The 15,231-nt window shown below is 46.0% G+C and overlaps 1 protein-coding gene across 1 annotated transcript; it reads right to left on the bottom strand.

The window, feature by feature from the left end:
• Positions 1–5,194: 5,194 nt before the first annotated feature.
• On the bottom strand, positions 5,195–6,061 carry LOC144782980 (nanos homolog 2-like). Its single transcript, XM_078662196.1, has one exon. The coding sequence runs from the start codon at positions 6,059–6,061 to the stop codon at positions 5,573–5,575; it is 489 nt and encodes a 162-aa protein (XP_078518322.1). The 3' UTR covers positions 5,195–5,572.
• Between the last annotated feature and the right edge of the window lie 9,170 nt (positions 6,062–15,231).

Here is a 15,231-nt window from a genome sequence, read left to right as displayed (position 1 = left end):
CTGAATTCCTCCTCCTATCTACCTCTCTCTCTCCTCCTCTGGTTCATTCCTGGATGGATCAGCTGAATTTACTGAACAATAAACCCATCATTGTCGACAGCGCTAAATCCCTAGGTGTCGTACTTGACAAAAGACTCAACCTAATCTCCCACATCAACTCCATTGCTAAGAATGCACGTTACCAGCTGCGCCTTCTGTGGGGGGTCTGTCGGTTCTTCCCAGAGAAAGACCTAAAAACACTGGTCCAATCGCTAGTTTTCTCTAGACTGGATTACTGCAATTCTCTTCTGACTGGCTTACCCAAATCTCACCTCTCCCCCCTCAAATCCGTCCTCCACTCAGCAGCTTGCTTTATTTCAGGATCCAAACGAAGTGACCACATTACTCCTATCCTGTCTTCTCTTCGATGGCTTCCCATCGAGGCAAGATCCATTTATAAAACTACCTGCATCACCCATAAAGCCTTGCACACTTCCTCCCCTCGTTACGTGGCAAATAAAGTGAAAATGTCAGGGCAGGGCCGGCTTTAGTGCTAGTGGCGCCCAAATGTAAATGTAAATGTACAGGAATTTATATAGCGCAAATCACCGAGCGGTTTCTAAGCGCTTGCTTAGGAAACCCGTCCTGGTATTCCCCTGTGAGATAACCCCGGCAGGGTATCCGCAAGGTGAAAGCCAGGCATCCCGCCGCGAGGGGCCGTTGTGGAGATTAAGCAAGCTATTGCCCAGAGTCGCAGAGTGTGAACCCGTGAATCGAGTAGGCACCGGAGCGAGAATTGTCGAGTCCATGGACATTTTAGGACTCAAGACCCCGCCGAGCCGGGAATTGAACCCTGGTCCCGGGCTGACCTCTGCTTCCAGGTCTGCCTCCTCTAACCAGTGAGCCCAGTGCGATAATAATTTTTGGCGCCCCCAGGCCCCATGACTACCTGCTCTCACTACCACTGGGCAAAAGTGACCCTCATATCTCCAATCATAGGATATTGCTAAACACAGAACTTCCCCAGGTCAGCGCCCCTCCACAGGTCAGCGCCCAGTGCGGTCGCACCAGTCGCACTGCCCTGAAGCTGGCCCTGTGTCAGGAGTTTCGAGACCTTCTCGGAATGCTAGAAAGTTTCTGCTTAAGTCCCCCCTCCTTCAAAAAGGAACGATCGATGGCTCAATCGTTCTCAGTGAATGCGGTGAGAATCTGGAAATCGCTTCGGCCATTGCTCCGTGCCACCACCTCCATCCAGATTTTCAAAGCTGACCTCAAATCTCTTCCAAAGAAACTTTCAGAACTGCTCATACCCTCATTCTCAGACCCCTCCAGGAAGTTAGTTCATCATTGTAAATTTGTAACATCTTCTTTTGTTCATTCCCCACCCTTGATTGCTGTGTCTGATATTGTGTTATTGTCTATATGGTTTTATTTTACCTCCCTTGTTTATTTGTGTGACGTTCTATTTTGTACCAATTCTCTCATGTAACGTAACTGGTTCTATCGTACAGCGCTCTGACACCTTCGGGTAAAGTCCGCGCTATAAAAAAAGGCATTCAATAAATAAAATAAAATAATGCTCGCGAAGCAGGGTGTGCAACTGACTAACCTGACGCATTGCTGCGGAAAGCTCCTCCTGCGATAATGAGCTGCAGCAGGGAAATCTCGGCCTTCCAGTGTGCCAAGATTCTGTGACTATAAACTATAATGATATCCAGCGCCACAAATTATACATTTGGATGGGCTGGTGACGGTCCACCATTCATTCTAATGCACTTCCAGAGCTAGGAAGAAGTCCAAGCCCACCCCGGACCAGCAATGTCGCAGCACCCGGTCCTGGCCGACCCCGTAACTTGAGGCTCGGAGGGGGAGCCCATAATGGCTCAGCCTACCCTCACTCGCTGACTCAACCGGAAAGAGGCATGCCCGCAGCTCCACCCGCCCAGGTCAAACAGGGGACCGGCGCCGCTCCTACGGACTCGTCGATCTGGTGCGGGTCAACTGGAGGATCGTAGGGGACATGGTTAATTAATTTAAGATTAAATTACCACGGATTGGTAAAATTCCCCTAAAAGTACACATTGGCCCGTACGGGGATCGAACCCGCGACGTAGGTGTAATCAGCACCACGCTCCAACCAACCAACGGAACGGAGATTGGCCTCGAAATACAGGGCGGCACTGTCGAGAAACTTCTCCACCCCCTCCGTGAGCAGCTACTCTGAACGGTCACTCTGGAAATGGGCAGCATTCAAAGAGTCAAGGCCACGTAAAACTTAGTCCTGCCTCGACAAAACTCGGTGTTAGAAAAGAGCCAGGGGCATGCAGAGACCGACCCGCTCATTTTCAATGGTAAGCTGGGATCAGGAAAGAAAACGGCAAGACAGAGGAAAAGCATTTGCAATATGTGTCACATTTGTTAAAGTTAGAGCCGTTTGTGTTGAAAATGACCATGTTTTTTATTTTTGTTTTTTTACTTGCGGAGGAGTTATTATATTTGCAGAGCGCTATTGACGCTGGTATACATTATCAAAAGTACAAACATTGTACTCCTGTATACTGTACCTTGTAAATACCTCAATAAAAAAAAAGTAAAAACATTGTCATTTTCAAGAACAACAGCTCTAACTCGAACAAATGCGAGACCTAACTAATGTATTGTTTTCGCTAGGCACCGGGATGATTTGCCCAGGATCAAAAGGTGTATAGTACTGCCGAGGCTCGAACCACAAGTCCCATCAGCTTCGAGGCCACATCCTCTCTCCGTGTGATGTGTTATGGTCGTATGTACTGCCTCTATCGCAGCTAATGTACACAGCCTAACCAACACCTAGTACATCTTCACGACAAACTCAAAACCAAACAGGTAATTTCTGGGTTTTGATGAAACTTTTAGCGCGGCGTGCTGTTGCTTTCGCCTGGTGTCGCGACCGAACTCTCAACAGACTTAAGCAGCAGCACACCGAGCTGACTAAGTTGAAAGCACTGCAGTGACCTCGGATCTGAGCTGCACAGGCCTCTACTTTTGACAGGGAGTGCTTCCGGCTTTTACCGAATTCCATTGTTTCATCCATTTATGCAGAGACTCGGTTGTGAGTGGCAGTTTGCCATGTTTTCTCTGGTGCGATTAGCGACTGAAAAGTGATAGGCCTCGGAGGACCTGGGGGCTTGCAGAAGGGGCGGCCCTTGAAAGGGCGCGAGCCACTAATGCCCCTTGCGAAACAGGCGATGCAAACCTGTATAGATGTTTACCTAATCGACGCTGTCAGTCAAGCGTCACCTCTGTCTGGACGGGCTCTATTCTCGTCGTGACACTACCAAGCCAACTTTATGGTGCCACACGCTGCAGTGTATTTGACAGCAATTACTGTATCTAATTTCAACTTGAAATAATCCTCAGCTCGTGTTCTTTGCTTAGGTTTAAGTCTGATGTTCATTTTTAAAATCTCCAAATCAGTATCTCCTTTTAGCTGCCCCTGTGCCAAAGAGGAAGAGCAAGAAATGTATTTGCGTTTTCCAAAATATCCACGTATCATTTTTTGTGTTTTTTCCTGTGGCTACTTGAACAGGTGTCAGCCCTACATCTGGAGGGGACGCTGTAGTAACCGAGATGCATTGTTCAATACTAACAGTAGTTTTGGAGACTCAGTTTATAATTTAAATTTGGCTCCAAAAGTGTGCCTTTGCAGGTAGCTGAAATGGCTATTTTAATTTTCAGTTTGCATTGACTGGACTTTCTGACACTACAGGATACATATCGGGTCTTAATTGTGAGATTGTTCAATATTCACCGAACTTTGCAGTCAGTCATCGTTTGTTCATTCTGTGCAGGGATAGATGTCAAGCAGTCTAAAGCAAAAACCTTCCCACAAGCACTGGCCAGAAGCAATAATGTAGATGGTATGGGGTTTCTTATGCCCTTCTAGCGCCCGAGGTGTCCTCTTCTCTAAGGTGGTTTAAATGTGTTTAGTTTCTTTCCTTCTACTGAACATGACTGGGGGTCACACATGTGGGCGCGGGTCAGAGGATTGTCAGGGGGCACTAAGAGCAGTTATTTAAGTTCCAAAGATAGCTGGTGGGATAATCGGGTACCTAGGTATCTGCAGAGTGTGGCAGGGAAGGGGCTGAGAAGGCAGCCAGGCCTGCATGTTGTGAGGCCGGTATGCAGCGTGCCAAGGCCTGCACATACACCAGCAGGTACAAGGTGTGCACGACTTAAATGGGCATTGCTGAGCTTTGTGAAACACGTGTCTGGCATTGCAGAGAGGGTGCAGCATAACTGAATGTGAGCTGGTCACGGAGGAAGATGCTCATAGCATAGTCAAGAGTGTGTGGAGTGAGGAAGTGGCATATGTCTTGTTCATGGTGTGCAGACCCCTGTCCTACCAGAAAAACTCCCTTAACTTGTCTCCTTGTTGCATTGAAATGCCAATAGTCCTAATGAAGTACTGTTGCCTGCTTGACAATAGTCATTTAACCACAAAATGTCAGTCCCTTGTGCCCTATGAGTACTCAACCGTATTCTAAGCGCCGACAGCTAGAGAGAAGACAAGCACTGACTGCATTGTTAGGGAAATTTGTAGTCACCCCTCAAGTTAACAACATCCAGAGGAGCACCCAGCAGTGCGAGCAGCAACACATATTCGGGTTCACACACAACATATTCTTCCTGCCATTCTTCCATAGTCTACAGCCCAGTTCAGGTTGTCATTTTAGACATGCTCCATGTCAGCAAACTGCAACTCTGACTTCTAATCTAACAGACATATAAAATGTTGCTGCCCCGAATTGCCTGTGAAATATGTTTTTCTAGTCAGATAAAAACTGAAGCAGTTTTGTTAGGTGAAGGGAAACTCAAGTACAACGCTTTGACACTTTGATCGAGTGAGGAAGCAGCGTTTAGAGCACAGTGCTGGCTGCAATGTAGACAACCTGATAATCCACATCTGCGTTGGCATACCATGGTGGACATAGCATGTCAGCCAATCATGTATGCAAATTCTCACACACACTAGGAATCTCTGTCACACCAGCCTTCCTAAATAAGAAGGCACACAAGGCTGAATGATGCTCAAATAACATGTTTAATGCCCAACTAAAAACAGTTTAAACATTTTTTTTCTTGAATTTAAAAAAAATATTCTGAACATTCAACTACAGTTATTGGAAGGGCAGCGAGTGCCATCTAAGATACAATAGCATATGATCAAAGAAGCGGAAAAAGAAGAAGCAATGAGAAAAGTACAACCTTGCATTATGAAATACACAGGGTATGCTTACTTTTTATGTCCCTTTTTAAAACCAACATTATTTATGCAAGTTCCTGCAGTGATCTTGTCGGACTGCTGGGTGGGTTGTTTCTTTTCTGTGGTATTTCTGCATGTTCTTTCATAGTAGACAATCACCATTTTTTTCTCGTTGATTGTAGCAAAACAAAATCTTTGCTCGTTTAAAAAAAAGTCAAGTGGCTATCAAAGAAGCGAACGAAAATCACAGTTTTCTTTCATTAGAAGATCTGTAAAGTCCCTACATTTGGGAACTGTTATTTTTTTTAGCCTTCTTCTGGTGGCTCTCCTTTCTGCACCAAGACTGCATTACCGTTTCACTCGCCGGCCAGCTGAGTTTCTGCCACTCTTACGGTACAGCGACTGCTTTTCTTGGTTCAGTGGACAGTACTTCAGGGTATGAGCTCTGTCGCCAGTGGCTCCGCACAGTGGGCAGGTATACTTGCGCAGCACAGGACATACAATAGTTCCGTCACTTTTCTTGAGCATATGGGATGAGTAGACATTCTTTGACTCACCATTATGCTTGCAGAAATTGCATAGGCCGCCAGGTGAATTGGGCAGGATTGACGCACAAGCACCTATTGTGTCACCTTGACCATCCGAACTGCTGCTGTCGCTGCAACTGATGTCACTTGCTTGGCGGAAAGACATATCCAGGCTGGTTGGGGAGATACACCCAGAGGTGATGTCCAGCAAGTTGTACTTGTTATGCCATTCTCTTCTTCTTTCCTCTATAATTGCTGTGACAACCGAGGCGAGTTGCAGGTAGTCCCGCCACATGTCAAATTCAGGCATTGGTGCTATTGAACAAGACACACCACTCGCTTGCGAGGCAGGCATCATGGTAAGCTGAGCAATACTAGCTGCAAACAGTGAGACAGTCTTGGTACAGCTCAAATATATAGTTACCAGGCTGAAGAAAGACAACTTGCAGAGGGGGTGTGGCTTAGAATTTAAAGGGACAAAACTTCATCTTCTAAACCTCCTAACAGTGAATGGGAACAGGACCTGTTTTTCAGAGGGAATGTAATACACCTGGCTGGTGTTGTGTGCTAACTCCTCAATCCAAAGAAAAAGCAGAGGAATAGAGAAAATGTTATGTTTTTGTATTTATTTATAAAGCACTTGTTTACTCAAAATAATTAGAGTGTTTAACTGAGTTGAAGAAAAGGAGCAAAAAAGAACACAGGGAATGTGGGAACAAACGATTGAGGTTTACAAAATAGGTGAAGAAAACAAACTTCTATGATAGTCCATGAAATCAGAAATACAAGCTTACATTTTTCAAAACCTAAACATTGTGTAGTGCGTCAATTTGGTTTCCAATTACAAAAATCTGCATTTTATTTTCTGTAACATTTATATAGGTTTGCATTAAAGGAGGATACCCAGCGACCTAGAGACACCTTTCAAGAGACCATTGAAGTCTTCACCAGTGCTCAGCTGGTCACCATTAATGATTGGTTCAGGGCAGGCAGGGACTACCCAGCCCACAGCTGGAAATGGAGTTGTTGTGACCTCATGGAGTGCTCTCATTGCTGCATGGCAGGTCTCCCCCTTTCTGCCTGTCACCCAGGTCTCCATTTAGTGCTGGTATGCGGCCCTCCACCACATGAAATGGTGTGGTACTGTTACCGGGGCGACCCCCCCTTCGACTTATCGGATGTGGCTGTCGGAGATGGCGTGCCTTGCGGGGTTCCATGCTTGGGATATCATCGGCATATCAAAGCTCGGGGATGTCTGGGGAGATGGATGCATGCCAAAGAGTTGGCAGCTGAGTTCCATTTGCACTCTTCACAGTTCTTTAGATTCTTTCAGTTGTGCCATGCCTTGAAGGGTTACAGGGACAGACTGGGTTCCCTCCCTGAATTTAATCCTCTGGAATGCAAGTTGGTAATGGCGGACCTGAGTAGAGGGGGTGTCTTGTGCCTCTATAAATCACTGGTTGTTCATATGCCCAACTCCCTGATGGCCCTTAGGACATGATGGAAGGAGGATGTGGGGACTCTTCATGATGATGAGTGGATGGAAGCGACTCAGCGTCACAAACACATGACCCAACACCTACGAGACCTCCACTGGCTCCCCGTCGAGAAGCGGGTCACTTTCAAACTCCTCACCCACACCTACAAATCCCCCACAACATCGGACCCGAGTACCTCAACGAGAAAGTCTCCTTCCATGTACCAGAGAGGAACCTCCACTCCGCCGATCTCGCCCTGGCAGAGATCTCCCGCATCCGCAGAAACAGAGCAGGCGGGAGAGCCTTCTCCTACATCGCAGCCAAGTCCTGGAACGAGCTCCCAGTAAACATCAGATGCTCCCCGACACTGCACGTTTTCAGAAAGGACCTAAAAACCTGGCTTTTCGACTGATCCGGAGCTGCACCCCGCACCTCCTCCCCACCCCCCAGCGCCTTGAGACCCTCACGGGTGAGTAGTGCGCTTGATAAACCCCTGATTGAATGATTGATTGATTGATTGAATGTTGGTTATTTCTATGCGCCTTCGTTTAATACAGTTCAAGTACTTCCTCTGGATTTATTGCTATCGGCGACGCTTTGGCAGATGGGTCGCGCCCAGGGCCCAAGTGTCTCCAGTGCCAATACTCTCTGGGCTCTCTCTACCTTGTTTTGCGGGACTGCCCAATCAACCAGGGGTACTGTCAAGAGGTAATTTGGCAGGTGGTGGGCCTGTCACTAACTTTGAACTCCAAAGTTGTGCTGTTGGAAATCATGGGACACCCTGGCGGAATCTCGTGCCACAAGAGCCTTCATTGCTATGGTGTTATACGCTGGCTAAGAGAGACTTGGCGAGACATTGGAGAGAGGAGCGGACACCACCATTACAGGAGTGAGTCGGGGGCATGGACCACGATGCAGCCATGGAGTAAGTGGGATTTAAAGCACGAGGTGTCCCGCAGAATTTTGAGCAGATATGGGTCCCCTGGTCTCGCTATAGAGGCCCCATGGAGTGATTAGGACATATGGTGCACAGGAGGGACCCGGTCTGTGTATAATCAAAATTACCTACAAGTGATTGTAATGGAAAGTATATCATACTGTGTACTGATTGTGCCGATACTGGTTGCCTTACGCTCGATCGGGAGGCCTGCGAGGCCGAAGTTTGTATTTTTATGTTGTCTCTCTAAAATCATTTAAATGTGTTTATAAAAGTAAACTCACTAGTGGAGGGAATACCATCTAGCAAGATAACCACTTTTGAAGGTGATGATTGAGGCAGACAAAGATACCAGTCAGACCAAGACTCTCAAGAATAAAAGAATTCGAGATAGCAGACGTTTGTGGGACCCTCCTTTGAGTGGCCTGGTCCTTCTGGAGTTCTTTGCAGCCTATACAAGATCCACCACCACACTTCACTCATCTGGCTGTGGAGATGGATAGGAGAGTTTGTGTGTGCACCGAAATGGATTAAACCTTTTTTCTCAAACTTCAGTCAACTGATTTTTATGGCTTGGGCATGTTTATCCAGGATTGAAAGAGGTACACATTGGCTCCACTTGACCCCTTCCTATCTCTGCTATTATTGTGTTAGTTTATGCATTCATTTTCTCAGGACATTAGGCCCTTGCATTATCCTCCCATTATGAATATAATGTCAGTCACAACCCTCTCTGTCAGAGAATGGATCTAGGAACTATCCTGTTTAACAGCGTCCCTGAGATGCACACTCCTCATCCCCACTAGAATGTATCGCTCTGGGTGGAGCAGAGGTCACAGACACATTACTATTCTGTTAGTAACTCTATGCTTTATTTGCAAGCTAGGTCTGCACATATTTTCTAAACTTATGAATCCATAGCTAGTGGATCGTGATCTGTGCAATCTAAAACATCCAACTGGAGTAATCCCACCTGCTAAGGAATCAATGATGTTTCTTTATTGTGTGGTTAATTATAAACCATTACACTATATAAATAGCACCTACATATATACATGCGTATGTCACCTACCAAAAGTCTTGCTGTAGTTGATGGGAGTATAGTAGCCACCCCCGCTAAGACCAGGTGCATGCTTTGAGTGTATTCCTTGTCCAGCATATCTTTGTGCTCTACTAGAAAGACCAACAAAACATCTAATCAGGAAAACATTCCCAAAAGCCCATCAGTTCTTCAATGGGACATCTCACTGATACTATTCGAATGGCTATGGATCAGGGTAAGAAGGCTGTCCTGATATTATTAGATCTGTCGGCAGCCTTCGACACGGTCTCACATACAATCTTGATTGACCGGCTAGCAACATCTGGCATAACAGGAGACGTGTAGGAGTGGATTAAGAACTTCTTGAGTGACAGGCGGCAAGTGGTCACCCTTGGTGACTTTTGCTCAAGGGAAAATACACTCACGTTAGGAGTTCCTCAGGGATCTAGCTTGAGCACGACGCTCTTTAATGTTTACACTACCCCTCTGATCAGGCTGATATCGTCCTTTAGGATGGATGTTATAGCGTATGCGGACGATACGCAGCTTATCCTAGTCCTTGATAAAGACACTAAGGACTGGGAAGAAAATCTTAAACGCTGCTTGACGGCCACATTTGATTGGATGGGAAAGAATCATCAGAAGTGCAACACGGGAAAAACGGAAATCCTGCCACTGGGCCCGCAAAATGATTTTATCCCCAAGCTATGGTGGCCTGAGAATGCGGAGGTACCGCCAAATAAGACTAATGCGGCACGTTACTTAGGCATCAAGTTTGATGCCGCTCTGTCGTTCAAAGAACAGGCACTGTCAGTAGCTGGTACCTGTTTTAACGTCATTAAAGGTCTAAGAAAATTCTTTGATCTACTCCCACTATCAGCTAGGAAGATGGTAGCGGTCACCCTCGTAACAACGAGACTCGACTATTGTAATAGTCTATACGCGGGAACCAACAAGTTGGTTACTCACAGGTTGCAAATGGTGCAGCATGCAGCCGCCAGGCTGGTTCTGAAATGGCCAAAGAAATCCTCACCGTCTGTCGCATTAAACACTCTTCACTGGTTACCAGTGGTTAAACGGGTGCTGTTTAAAGTCCTGGTAATCACCTTTAGGGCCTTTCACTCGCAAGGACCAAAGTATATACAAAAGAGGTTTTCCCGATACCATCCTTCGCGCACCTTGAGGTCCTCCAACGCCAACCTGCTGGCTATCCCCATTTTTAAACTCAGCTCAAGGAGTGGCAAATCCCTGCCAGTCCTAGGGTCCAAAGCATGGAACAGTCTCCCCCCACATCTCCGTGCTATGGAACAGGAATCGGAGTTCAGAAAGGCATTAAAGACCTGGATTTTTAGTCTCCCTGACACCTGCGCACGTGCACTAGTATGAGGACCCTGGTCACACTACGGATAGCAGCCGGACCAGACTAAATCTACTCTGGTCTGTCTAGGCGCCAAGAGGCTCCTTGGAGTGATAGTCGCGCGGTACAAATGTCAATTTACATTACATTACATTACATTTCTGGTATTTTCAGGTAATCTTGGCTGTAGATTTGCAGTGCCCTGGACATCAGTGTTCAACTGCTACTGACCAGGCTCTTCAACCATTTTATGTATTTTATTTATTTAGAATTTTGTAGAGCGCGCAGCTACCTCCGACGGAGGTGTCCCGGCGCTGAAGACATGATCTCAGAAGGGTCGAGAAGGAGTAAGGTACTATCGTTAGATCTGGGAGAATAACCAGGTCTTTAGTTTTTTCCGGAATTGGGGTTCGGACGTCAGGAATCTTAACTCTGTGGGCAGCTGATTCCACAGTTTGGAGGTGGCTACTGCCAGGGCCCTTCCTCCTGTACGGCGAAAGCAGGGGCAGATCATGAGGCGTAGATGATTGGATCTCAGATTTCTTGGTGCTTGTGAAAACCTCATTCTGCGACGTAGGTAGGTTGGGCCTCGGTCATTGAGCGCTCTGAAGGCCAGTGTTAAGGCCTTGAATTGAATGCGAAGTTTTATTGGGAGCCAGTGCAGTTTGATCAGGTGGGGTGAGATGGTATGACGGTAGGGGATATTGCAAACCAGCCTAGCCGCAGCATTCTGAACTTTTTGAAGTTGGTTAATGAGGTAAGTAGGGGCGCCTACGTATAAGCTGTTGGCATAGTCCAGATGAGCCATGATGAGGGCATGAACTACCGTTTTTCGGGACTCAAGTGGTAGGTAGGGGATGATTTTTTTATCATTCGAAGTTTCCTGAAACAGGCTGAGGTGACTTTGTTGATTTGAGTTTTACAAGAGAGGGTGGTGTTGAATTGAAAGCCAAGGTTTCGGGCGGTTTGAACTGGTTCCGGGGGAGGGGTTGAGTTCAGACGGCCACCAGAGATTGGAGGGTGCAGGCGATTTTTGATTAAAGAACAGGATCTCTGTTTTGTCTGTATTGAGCTTTAGGTTGTTATCAGACATCCAGGCGGCGATGTTGAGCATACAGAGGTGAAAGTTGTTAAAAGATTTTTCAGTGTGGTCTTTGAAGGAGAACACCAGTTGGGTGTCGTCAGCGTAGAAGGTTACTTTGACGCCACAGGATTCAACCACTTTAGCCAGAGGTTTGAGGTACACATTGAAAAGGAGTGGGCTGAGGGCAGAGCCCTGTGGGACACCCCAGATCAGATGTTTCTTTGAGGAAAGAAAAGGTCCCAACATCACTTGCTGTATTCTGTTTGTAAGAAAAGATTTTACCCATGCGAGGGGGGGCCCTCTGACACCAACTTCTTGCAGGCGAGTCAGAAGTTTGTCGTGGGAGATGGTATCGAACGCAGCGGATAGGTCGAGGAGGACCACCATCAATTTTACATGGATGCCAAGCAAGAGATGTTTTGTTGTGGGTCGATACTTAAGGCAAAGCCAATTGGCACTCCTTTGGTGATTGGACATCACCTACTAAATAGCACATTGCCAGTATCATGGTGTTTTTTAGCATCCAGGCTCCGCGACCGTAAACACCCTTTTATTGTACTCACCCAAAGATCAGCTGTCACCCTTGGAAATAGCACAGACACTTATCTACATGGCCCAGTCATATGGGATTGGTGGCAAGGTATGACTGTAGTAGGGGCAAACGTGCAATGAAGACTGATGCCATGTGGAGTGTGGCTGCCCACACAGCAGAAGCCTCCAGAATATGCTGACACCATGGCGGGAGATATAAGCCGATAGCATGTAAGAACTGCTTCATTAGTGCATTTCCCTCTGCAGTGAGCTGCCTACTCACATCCAACCTGATTACCTGAAACCAATTAACCATCAGGGAAATGCATTTAAAAAGACACAGATACAAAAGGACAGTGTCACAGCAACTTCCCTTTACTGCTTAGATAATCAGACTTTTTAATGACTTTTTCCAGTTCCTTCCTTATTTCCCTTCATCCCCTTGACTCTTATTCCCTCTTACTTTGCACCACTCTCCTGCCCATTCTGTTTTGAATGGAACACTCCTCATACAGTGAAGGTATCCTCTGGCAAGTGGGAAGTGATGTACTAAGAGGTCGTCCCACCGTTTGAAACTGCTCTACTATCATTCTTAAGCTGATCGGCAGTCACTTCTAGTATGCTGTTACTGATATACAGATTATCCACAGCAGAGCACCCTCGGGTATTAGTCCGCGTTACAAATCTAAATTTAATTTAATTATGGATCAGATAATTCCCTTGAGAAGTTTGGCTGAAGGAAGGTTGGTTGATTATGAGCAAGTGAGAATAACCAATGACAAAGACTATCATTGTATCATAATGAATTCTTACTTATTATTGACCTTGTCTCATTATGTTTCTTTTGTCATCACTGCTATCAGTTTCCTTTCCACTGTGGGGGGCCTCAAACTGTCCCTTCTGTTATATTAATTAGGGGTGGTCGTTTACGAGGTAGGAAGGTTTCCCGCCAATCTACTTCTGAGGGTTCATCTTTCTGCAGCCACAAGAACTCAACAGATTGTTGAGGCCTTGCTTACTCTTCCAGGTGGCTTTATAGAAGGCTGCAGTACAGAATTAGAGACCTATCGGCAAGAAGCCACTGCACCTTGTCATTCACTACTTGCCCTAGAAACCCAGGAAAAGACTGCTAGTCATCTGGACCCTAATGTAGGTAATTCATCGGGTGTACCATCCTCCACACATTTTGCGCTGTTTCGTCTGCTCCTTCATCTTTGTTGTAGTTGTCTCCTGGTATAGGCACACTTCTACCTTCTCCTCCAATGCAGACTAAGTGGCTTATTTAGGTTTAAAGCACACCTGACATGGCAGCAGAGGAATTGGCTCAGCTGCCCTTGTGGAAGACTAACCGCCATATTGAGAATCTTTGCAAAGAAGGCAGGGACGTCTATGCCATCAGAAAAGATTCTGTCACAAATGGCCACCATGTTTAATGAAGTTTTTTCTGCTTCAAAACAAGCTACCGAAACAGAAGATTATTTTTGAAAAACAGTCAATGTCCCAAGCTAGGAGATTTCTCCTAGTGGATGGGGGTCATTTTTTCCCTTTGCCGCTCAGGCCTCCCAGGCTTTCCCTGGCAGTCTTGAAGAGGAAAAAATAATATTATAACATCTTCCCTAAGTAGGATGTACGGTCGAAGGTACCTTAACCATCTGCCCAATGTCGTCAGGTTTTGTTCAAATGTTTCTGCTAGTATAGCCAGTGGAGGTTCTCTCTGCAGAAACATGGTTGCTCACCTGACTCTAAATAGAACAGGCAGACTGCAAGTTCGGTGGACAGAGTACCTTGCCACAAATATGGTGGAGTACTTTGTCCACAAGACTATAAATAAAGCCATACATTTCGTGGCACCCTTTGGAATTTTCCAATTTCTGAATAAAATTTCAGATCCACTTCTTAAACCCATCTCAAGTACAGATCATGGTAAAGGCCACGGTGGCATTTCAGCTGAGCCCTATCACAGGCAGCTCAGTTGCTAGAGAACCATGGTAGTTGGTTGAATGAATATGTCCTGTACCACCCACCACCAAGAAAGAATATTGATTAACGTCATAGATACTCCCAACTCTGAGGTGATCCTAGAAATGCTTTGATTGCAAAAGAAAAATCTCCTGAAAGACTGGCAGCAAACCCTAACATTCCAAAACTCATATTGCCAACGATGTAATGATCTAACTCAAGAAACGGTATCTATAGGCCTTATTACTAGTTTGGCGGCCTTACGGCCATTTCACAGCGCTCCCAAGAAGACCACGACTGTCTCCCACCCACTGTATTACGATGTCACCGCTGGGCCAGCAGTGGTGTTTCTGACGTAGGGGAATATTTTTTCATGTGTCGTCAATTTGACTGCACAAGTGTTAAATGTACACATATGCGTGACGTGAAAAAACACCTATTAAGAGTACTTTCCCATTGCCGGAGTCCAGACCATATGTGTCCAGACCATATGTGCCCAGTCCAGTTAATAGGTGAATAGTGCAAAATGGACTTATCTGGATTTCGGCACCAACAGGGTTGTTTTCTTCGGGGTCAAGATGCTGCTGTGAATGGGGGCCCTGGAGGAAGGGATTCATTTGGTGGACTGAAGGGAAGAAAAGGAAATGGGTAAATATTGTACCCCAATATCTTTGAATCCTGTCTGTGAATTGCTGGTGGTGTCGGCGGGACTCCGGCAGTCTTTCCTTCAACAGATCACCAACATCGTAATTCAGCAGGCGTACCGCCAACTCTGCGGCAGGGAATCCAACACCGCTTCTATGGCCCTTATGTAAGTGTTTGACTGTTGACCTAAAGTTGTTATATACTGTTTGGAAGTTGCCACTGTCATAAGTGTTATTTAGTGTTTCATTTTTCAGTGCTTTTTTATGTATTGCAAAGGGTTTTTTCTTGCATTTTCTCAGCTTCTGAAAATCTTAGCTATTAACTTTTATATAGGGGGGTACCACATAAATTCCAGCGGATTGTGTTTTTCCAGTGTTTACAAAGTAAGTCCACATGCTAAATTTATATTTGTAGCAGAAATATATCTAACATCTGGTGATGTGTGGG

The sequence above is a fragment of the Lissotriton helveticus genome, chromosome 9, assembly GCF_964261635.1.
Source record: "Lissotriton helveticus chromosome 9, aLisHel1.1, whole genome shotgun sequence".
Classification (NCBI taxonomy): domain Eukaryota; kingdom Metazoa; phylum Chordata; class Amphibia; order Caudata; family Salamandridae; genus Lissotriton; species Lissotriton helveticus.
Note: the sequence above shows the minus strand (reverse complement) of the source record. Positions and strands in the feature narration are given on the sequence as shown.

What these genes read in the sequence shown, in the direction of transcription:
- LOC144782980 (XM_078662196.1), bottom strand. Translation starts at nt 6,061, where the DNA reads ATGCCTGAATTTGACATGTGGCGGGACTACCTGCAACTCGCCTCGGTT.